This window comes from Rhinopithecus bieti, unplaced genomic scaffold, assembly GCF_001698545.2.
Source record: "Rhinopithecus bieti isolate Rb0 unplaced genomic scaffold, ASM169854v2 scaffold_12476, whole genome shotgun sequence".
In the NCBI taxonomy this organism is placed as follows: domain Eukaryota; kingdom Metazoa; phylum Chordata; class Mammalia; order Primates; family Cercopithecidae; genus Rhinopithecus; species Rhinopithecus bieti.
Genome location: NW_016807303.1, coordinates 1,008,336 through 1,018,102, shown reverse-complemented (window position 1 = coordinate 1,018,102; position 9,767 = coordinate 1,008,336). Strand labels below are relative to the sequence as shown.

At 36.1% G+C, this 9,767-nt stretch overlaps 1 protein-coding gene and 1 long non-coding RNA gene across 2 annotated transcripts in view; one reads left to right on the top strand and one right to left on the bottom strand.

The window, feature by feature from the left end:
- The first annotated feature begins 3,291 nt into the window (after positions 1–3,291).
- On the top strand, positions 3,292–5,307 carry LOC108535234 (uncharacterized). The gene is made up of 2 exons (XR_001887172.1): positions 3,292–3,551; positions 3,810–5,307. It is a non-coding gene; the product is annotated as an uncharacterized LOC108535234 (long non-coding RNA).
- Positions 5,308–6,159: 852 nt separating this feature from the next.
- SENP6 (SUMO specific peptidase 6) overlaps positions 6,160–9,767 on the bottom strand; it is a 117,745-nt gene continuing 114,137 nt past the window's right edge. The window contains 2 exon segments of the mRNA XM_017881128.1: positions 6,160–7,989; positions 9,554–9,704. Coding sequence (XP_017736617.1) covers positions 7,780–7,989; positions 9,554–9,704 — 361 coding nt within the window. The 3' untranslated portion in view covers positions 6,160–7,779.

The following is a 9,767-nucleotide window of genomic DNA, read 5'->3' as shown; positions in this document are numbered from 1 at the left end:
AAAAAAAAAAAAAAAAAAAAAAAAAAAAAAAAAAAAAAAAAAAGGTATATCTTATTTATTTTCACTTACTTTTATCTAGTACAGGTTAACCTAGCCTCTAGGTAAGGTTGTGAATTCAAAACCCAGCCTTGCTATTCCTTTGGATTTCTTTGTCTTGGAAATTGGGAGTAGTAACAGTACATCTCTTATGATGTTGTGAGGAATAAGTGAATTCACTGATTTAAAATGCTTAGACAAGTCAGGTGTGGTGGCTCATGCCTGTAATCCTAGCACTTTGGGAGGCTGAGGCAGGCAATCACTTAAGGTTAGAAGTTCAAGACCAGCCTGGTCAACATGGTAAAACCCCGTCTCTACGAAAAATACAATTAACTGGGCACTGGCTGAGTGCAGTGGCTCACACCTGTAATCCCAGCACTTTGGGAGACTGAGGCAGGCGGATCACGAGGTCAGGAGATTGAGACCATCCTGGCTAACACGTGAAACCCCATCTCTACTAAAAATACAAAGAAAAATTTAGCCGGGCGTGGTGGCAGGTGCCTGTAGTCCCAGCTACTCGGGAGGCTGAGGCAGGAGAATGGCATAAACCCAGTAGTCGGAGCTTGCAGTAAGCTGAGATCGTGCCACTGCACTCCAACTTGGGTGACAGAGGGAGACTCTGTTTAAAAAAATAAATAGGCCGGGCGCGGTGGCTCAAGCCTGTAATCCCAGCACTTTGGGAGGCCGAGACGGGCGGATCACGAGGTCAGGAGATCGAGACCATCCTGGCTAACACGGTGAAACCCCGTCTCTACTAAAATACAAAACTAGCCGGGCGAGGTGGCGGACGCCTGTAGTCCCAGCTACTCGGGAGGCTGAGGCAGGAGAATGGCGTAAACCCGGGAGGCGGAGTTTGCAGTGAGCTGAGATCCGGCCACTGTCCTCCAGTCCGGGCGACAGAGCGAGACTCCCCCTCAAAAAAAAAAAAAAAATAAAATAAATAAATAAATAAATAAAAAATTAGCTGGGCATGGTGGCGCGCGCCTATAATCCCAGCTACTCGGAGGCTGAGGCAGGAGAATTGCTTGAACCCAGGAGGTGGAGGTTGTAGTGAGCTGAGATCGTGCCACTGCACTCAACCTGGGCAACAGAGTGATATTCCATCTCAAAAAAATAAAATAAGATAAAATATAAATAAAATGCTTAGACCAATGTTTGCCATCCTTAATAAATGAAGCCATTATCATTTAGAACAGATTACACATCTTCCTACCTCAGAGCCTTTGTACAGCCTACAAACACTATCCTCTCTTCCCCTTCCAGAACTTCCCGACTTCCAGTTCAAATGTTACACCTTCGGGGAGGACTTCCTTAACCTCCCCAGATTAAGCTATCTTATCTTAATATACTCCATGAACTTCTTATCATAATATACTCTATACTTACTTGAAATGATTAATTTGTGTGGCTGATTAACATGTCTTTTCCATGCCACTATAAGCTCCAGGAAGGAAGATGGTAACTGTTTGGCTGCTCTGTCACCAGCACCTAGTACAAAGTAGACGCTTAAAACATTTATTCAAAAAATAAGAACTAATTTATTTTCATTTGTTTTTGATCAAATCTTCTGTTACCATGTATAAAACTAATTATGATTATGTAATAATATATTCTCTAACAGGTTTGAACAACTTATTTTCAGTTAAGGGGTTAAAAACACTGGAAATTAATAACAATAATTTCTAACTTACAGAATACTTAAACTTTTTTACGGAGACAATTTTTTTAAAGACACGAAGGTCTTGCTTTGTGGCTCAGGGTGGATTTGAACTCCTGGGCTCAAGTGATCCTCCCACCTCAGCCTCCCAAGTAGCTGGGTTTACAGATGTGCGTCACCATGCTGAGCTCCAAGAGTACTTTCTTGCACATATTTTTTTTTTTTTTTTTTTTTTTTGAGACGGAAGTGTCGCTCTGTTGCCCAGGCTGGAATGCAGTGGCGTGATCTCTGCTCACTGCAAGCTCCACCTCCCAGGTTCATGCCATTCTCCTGCTTCAGCCTCCCGAATAGCTGAGACTACAGGCGCCCGACACCACACCCGGCTAATTTTTTGTATGTTTTAGTAGAGATGGGCTTTCACCATGTTAGCTAGGATGGTCTCGATCTGCTGACCTCGTGATCCGCCTGCCTCGGCCTCCCAAAGTGCTGGGATTACAGGCGTAAGCCACTGCAACCAACTGGCGCACACATTTCTTTAGAAGAAAAAAAAATGCTTCTAGGTATAAACTTTGTCTATTGCAGTTTAATTCTAAAATAAAAGATAATTGAGTGGAAGTTGAGGGTTTAATCTAGCAGTTAAGTGGTTCAGATATAAACGGAAGGAAAAGTCTCAAGATAACGTTTCGATCCACTTTCATATTTTTACACAATTGCTACTTGTATATGAGGAATTTAGGGGATTTGCTAACCTTTCAAAAGATTAGTATCACTAAATTTGCTTTTTTCTAGAAGAATCCACTTGTATAAAATATTTGTAATTTTTTCACAATGGTTATTTTCATGATTAAAGAAAAATTCTCCTTATGAAACTTCATTTCCCTAAGACACTGGTCACATATTTTCAAGTTTCTGAATCATATATATACCCAACTATTAATAAAATGTAAAAAAAACAAACCTCAAATCAATTTTAAAAGCATCTTCTATCGAAGGTCAGGTCACAAAAACCCCCAATAGTTGAAACTATGTCTTCTGATGGGTAGCATTTATAAGGAAGTTTAGAAAGCCAGTCCAGGAGAGAAAGAGGATACGGTCAAATTCTACAGTAATGCTGTGTTCTGCACATTAGCCTATTAGAGACTCCAAGAAGTCCCATGAGGAGACCTGCTTAAACTGTTTTCTAAATTTAAATGACCACATCATCTATTATCTATGAAAACAAAGTTATCAAACACACTTTGAAAATTCATGGTCTATCTGCATTCTACCGATTAACTGGTCCAGAATCCCGTTAAAAATATTAAACAGGCTGGGCATGGTGGCTCACGCCTGTAGTCCCAGCACTTTAGGAGGCTGAGGCAGTTGGATCACTTGAACCCAGGAGTTCGAGACCAGCCTAGGCAACATGATGAAACCCAGTCTCTACAAAACACACACACACACACACACACACAACATTAGCCAGGTGTGGTGGCACACACCTGTAGTCCCAGCTACTCAGGAGGCTAAGGCAGGAGAATTGCTTGAGCCCAGGAGTTTGAGGCTGCAGTGAGCCAAGATCGTGCCACTGCGCTTCAGCCTGGGTGACACAGCAGGATCTGGTCTCAAAAAGAAAAGAAAAGAAAAGAAAAAAAAAAAAAATATATATATATATATATGAGACAAACTTGCTGTTAGTGGTCCCATGATCCCATGATATGATCCTGGTGACCCCTGCTTTAGGAGTTCATAAACCAGTCTTTTGATAATTCATCTTAAGAGTCTTATCAAGAACTACTTTATAATTTGCAGAAGCTACTTTTTCCCTTTGAAAATCAGGACATTAGCTAGTCTCTAACCTATGAGTAGTTTAATATAGGTTGAGAANAAAAGAAAAGAAAAGAAAAGAAAAAAAAAAAAAAATATATATATATATATGAGACAAACTTGCTGTTAGTGGTCCCATGATCCCATGATATGATCCTGGTGACCCCTGCTTTAGGAGTTCATAAACCAGTCTTTTGATAATTCATCTTAAGAGTCTTATCAAGAACTACTTTATAATTTGCAGAAGCTACTTTTCCCTTTGAAAATCAGGACATTAGCTAGTCTCTAACCTATGAGTAGTTTAATATAGGTTGAGAATCTCAAACCTGAACATCTGAAACATTTTGAGCACTGATATGACACACAAAAGAAATGGTCCTTGGAGCATTTCAGATTTCAGATTTGGAGTGCTCAACAGTATGAATACAAACACTCTAAAATACAAAAAAATCTGAAACACCTCTGGTCTGAAGCATTTCAGATAAGACATACTCCGCCTGTACTTCAATTCCTCAAGGCTTAGTAACAGCACGACCTCATCAATCAGGTTCTCAATGGCTATTTGGGGGAAGCACTTAAAAGCGTATCTTTAAGCACGGGTGGGAAGAAAACGCAGACAAGCCTCACTACCTTTGGAACCAGCAACAAGAAAGCCACCAGAGACAAATACTGATCCTTTCAAATCAGTGGCTTGCCACAAGGAGGTGTGCACCAGAAATAACTGGGAAATATTTACAGTTTGTAAAGCTCCTTGGATGATTTTAATACATGTTTAGATAAAAATCCTAGTTTTGTGGCATGCACCTGTAGTCCCAGCTACTTAGGAAGCTGAAGTGGGAGAATCGCTTGAGCCAGGGAGGTGGAAGTTGCAGTGAACCAAGATCGTGCCACTGTACTCTAGCCTGGGTGATAGAGTGAGACCCTGTCTCAAAAGGGAAAAAAAAAAACAAACCTATTTTTGGGTACCATCCTTCTCACTGTAATCATGTCCAGTAAGGACAATTTAACCGTAATCATTTGTAATAAAGACCTCTATGCTTTTAACTTTTATGAGTATTTTAGGCCATGAGTCAATGGTATCTTTCTCTAAGTACACTGTACTGTGGTTTCCTTAATAGTATTTTAGGAAACTCTTAGCATTATTCTTTGATCTGGCTTCTAAGAATTAAGATGGTAGGGCTGGGCTACTTTCCCCCATAATTCACATTGCTTTCACTTAACCAGCCAATTCTCCCTCTACAGGTAGTAAGTTTTGGAATAGCAGTTTTCATAACCCTTTTTCTTCTTCCTGAGTAGGAAATGACAAATGTACCAGAAATCCCTGTTGGAGTATTTTAGCACATTTCTTAGTAGAGTCTGGTTTTGCCTCTCTGCACTTGGTGGTCTTCAACTATTTACTTACATCCACTTGACTAGACAGCCTGTAGTTCACCTTAACAATAATCTCCCTCTCCTTTTGTCCTTACAGTGATCTAAAGAGCAGCCTTGTTATGTGTATCTCTTCTAGACAAACAGCACTACACTGAGTCATAAGAGTTGTTTCTTCTGACCAAGTTATTCCCTTCCATTGTTATATTCCAGTCGCTTTGCTCCACCAAACTCTTGGTCGTATTATATATTAAAATATGTTCTTTATTATTCCTGTTCAGTGAATTGTCTGAGATTTTAAGTACAATTATTGATTTTGGGGAATTAAAACTTATTCTTTTACATTGTCTTACAGTTTTCAGAGAACTTTTTTTTTTAATAAAAATTATTGAATTCATTTTGGTAGCTTAAAACAAGATGTAATTTAGAGAATCATTTATGCTTTCAAATAAAACCTCCTACATTTAATTGACTAAAAGTTTAAGCACAAGTTACTACACAAAGAAAAGCTGTTTTAGGGTTATGTGAACTTGAAATAACACCATTAAGTTTTCAGCTGTCTGAAAGTAGTACAGCAACATTAAAGAGAAGAGACTAACCACCACCTCCGCTCCTAAACTAACAAGAGCTGAGACACATACAAATTTTATGGCAAGTAATCTAAAACTCTTCTAAAAATGATTAACTGTTATTCTATCCAACAAGAAAACCAATACAACAGATCTATCTAATTAGTTAAGACACCAGATACTCATCATGCAGTTTCAGTGTCAAGTAACAAACCTCTGTAAGTTGTTTCACAACTTCTAAGTACTCATAACACATTTTAAAAGGCTGATTCCACTTTAAACTACATAGAGTACACAATTATCAAGTGAATGTGCATATACACCAAAGATTCTCAAGTCTAATTCTGAAGCTCAACCTGGCAGCCTCCAAAGATTTCAATATATATTGCAATGTCACTAGCATAACTTCCAAAATAAAATTTCACATGGGGTGGGAAAATACCATCAAATAGCTGAGTATTCTACCTCTAGAAAGCTGACATACATTAATCTATATTTTCATGTTAAAATGTGATTGACTTGAGTTGGTACAAGGGATAAATTGTATTTTTATCTTATCAAACATTATCTAAGGGTGCAAAATGTAACCATTACAAATTAACACAAAAGTAGGCATTTTAGAATAGTTTTTCAGTACCTTCAGATTCTGACAAAACATAGTTCATTAAAAAAAATGTGTGCCAATTTTGCTTATTGCTATTAGGTTTTTTAAAAAAACTTCAATTTTTTATCCCAGTTTTATCAGAGATTGAAAAGCATTTTGCCATGTTCAGTAAATAACAAAATTAAACTTGTTTTTCCTATCTGAGCTAATTATCTGAGCTAATAGCTCTAAGTTACTACTATAAAGAGATAATCAGAAATATAGTTAGTTCAAAGTAACAAACTACAATTGATAATCACTAATGGTGACCTTTCTTTCATTTTAATATTTCTCTTATTGAGACTCTATTGTGTCTCAATAGGTATTTTTTGGTGGTTGTTAGCATTCCCATTCACCCTGAAGACACCCATGGGACTTTATTAAATTCAAGAAAATACCCTAAGATATTGATTGCAATGTCAGAGGTGGCCAAATTAAAAATAAAATAATTGCTGATGATTAGGCCTTCTTTTATTCTCAACTATTTTGATATGTGTATTTAAAATTCAGTATTTAACAAAAAATGACTATGTTTCAAGTTTCAAAGTTCATTTGAAAGAAGTATATATCACTTCATTTGAAAAATAATGAAGTTTCTGCAGATATATGTAAGATCCCTATATGTGCTATAAATCTGTCATGGAAACCATCAAATTTTAGTACTTTTAAAGGGGAATTCAAAGATTTTTGATGTATTATGCAATTGGTTGAATACAGTAATTTTACATGTAAAAAATAATTTACACTGAAAAACTCAAGCAAAAAGTCTGATACTTTATCAAAATAATAAGAACAAAATGAGCAATGAAAAAATAGCAAAAGTTTACCAAAAAATAGTAAATTCCTATTTAAATTCCTGTGTTTACACAGATTAAAAATGCTTATCAATTAACTGTATGACACAGATTGTAGCATACTTCAAGCTGTAATATAGAAAGGTAACATGGGATATTTGAAATTCAAGCTGCACTTACCAAAATAGTTTTAACCTGAGTCTTTGATGTCTTCAAAAATGCATTTGATGATAATATATGCAAGAACAGTTATTTTTTAGTAGTATAAGGTTACTTTTTTTGAATCGGTCTTAATACTCTTTCCTCTTAAATATTTGTGTAAAATTACAAATATTTATTACATTTCTTGGGTTCACTGAACACAAGGCAGTGTCTGAATTGAAAGGCTGATACTTTGTTCCTGTTACACAAGCATATAAAGATGCTTAGTTCAAAATATCTTAGATTTAATATTATTTTCACATTTTGACTTATTTTAGAACAAATATAAAGGGTCAAAATATTACCATAGATATCTGAATATTCCCATGAAATATGTCACACCCACTGAGGAATTAAACAAGTTCACTAAAGAATATCAAATTAATCATTTCCTCCTATAAATATTTTCTTTTTATTTGTGTTTAGAAGTTGCAATTTTAGGTACTATTAACAGAAAATACATAACAAAAGCTTCCTAACAAGTGAAAAAAATAATTATAAATGTTGGAAAAATTGGCCTCATTAACATATTTACAGACTTTTACTTAATACATATGCCTTTGGAAATTAATTATGTGACATTTATACAAGCATCAAAATTTCCAAATCACTGAGTAGTGAGCACTTCAGTTCTTTACTGTCTACACCCAAATTTGAAAGTCATTTTTTGTTTTTGAAGGTAGAACTGACAAGTAACAGAAATGGTCAATCTGAGATACTATTGACATATTGTTCTATTCCTTCGCCTAAAGGTGCTTCTGTTGAGTAAGTGTCCTTATGCTTTTTTTTCTCTTTGCTCTGATCTTCCTGTAGCTTCAGAATTATGTTTCGGATTTCCTCTCTTTTTGTTCTCATTCTTGGTGGAGGAAACCAGTTTGCCAAATTCATAGGTAGTTCAAAATTGAGAATTGGATTCTGAAAATAAAACAATTAAATGCATATTAGAAAATTGTAATAAATAACCTTTCATTTCAATCACAGAAACATTCCAAAGTTAAAAATAAGAAAACCCAACAACTCATTCAATATGTATTTGTGTATTATCTATCACAGGCCAAGTACTGTGCTAGGTACTGGAGATACAAGACACAGTTTCTGTCACAGATCTTACAGTCTAGATCAGGGTTTGCCAGTGGACCAAATTCTGCCCACTGCCTGTTTCTGTAATAGAGTTTTATTGGAACATAGTCACACTAACTCATTTACATATGGTCTACAGATGCTTTCACTGGACAACAGCAGAACTAAGAGGCAATAGAGACCGTACAGTTGCAAAGTCTAACATATTTACTACTTTATTAACGAGTTTGCTAGCTCCAGTTTAGAAAGACAGGTAATTCAACAACTAAAACAAGAAATATGGCAAGTATTATGACAGAAGTATAGAGTACTGTGAAAATACATATCTGGGGGTTTTATGCAATTCCAAGAGGAAGTGATGTTTAGGCTAAGACCTGAAAAATGAATATATGTTAGACAGCCAAGGTATGATAGAAGCAACAAAAGAATATTCCAGGTTAGGAAATATGAATCAAGGCCTAGAGGCAAGAAAGAACACCAAACAATGGCATTCAGGTGGCTGGCTGTTATATTAAATGCTAGAGTGAAAATGGTGGGAAAATGAGGCTAGAAGCTTAAATAAGGGGTCATATCACATAGGTGCTTATCAATCATGTGAAAGATTTTGCTCTGTAAATCAACAGCCACAGGAAGCCACTATAAGATTTAAAGTAGGAAAGTAACAGGATTAGATTTATGTTTTTGTAAAACAACCATGAAAAACAGAAGGCAGGAGGCACAGGAATCTGTTAGAGATTGGTATAGCAGTTCAGAATAGTGACACTTGAGGATAAAGAAGTAAACGTATCTGACATTAAGTGACAATTCACAGAACCTAGTGGTCATCCACTGTATGGTGGATGAAGATAGGAGTCAAGATCACTATAAAGAACATCCAAGAGAGGTATGTGTGGTACTGTACCTCTGAAGTCAAAGCCAAGAGAGTGAGGAAGAAATGGTTGACACTGTCAAAGGGTGCTGGAAAGTCAAGAGCAATTTTAACATAAGGGTAAGGATAAAGCCAGATTTTAGAGATTACAAAGGTAGAATCTGTAGAATTAGAGTGTGAATATAAACACTTCTTAAGAAATATATCTATGAAGAGGAGAAAAGAGTTAAGCTAAAAGAGGCAGTGTGAATCATGGGAGAGATTTCTTAAGGTGCAAAGAGCTAGTAGAGAGGGCAGGTTGATTGTTCAGTGATAGAATGAGCTCAACAAGCCTTGGATTTGATGAACTGTAAATATACTATTTTTATGCCTTGAAGGTTCTTCCATTTAGAAGCTTTTGCTCCATGGAACAATTTTTGAAACAATAATTTTGAAACTCTGAAATATTTGCTTATTGTGTTTTTTACTAAGGTAAAGTCAAATGCACTATTTTATTATTCATTATATCAGATCCAACAAATTGAAACCCACCTCAAAAAAGCTCTCTACATACTGCAATACATATACACCACAGTCACTGAAGTTGTTTTGCTGTGGTACTTTTGGATTAGAGCCCTTCATAACATCTTTGGAAAAACTTCTTTTGCTTCCTTTTTTAACTTCCCATTCCACTTCTAAATACCTGCAATAATTCATATATATTAAGAATACATGTATATATAAATATATAGTTTTTCACCCCATC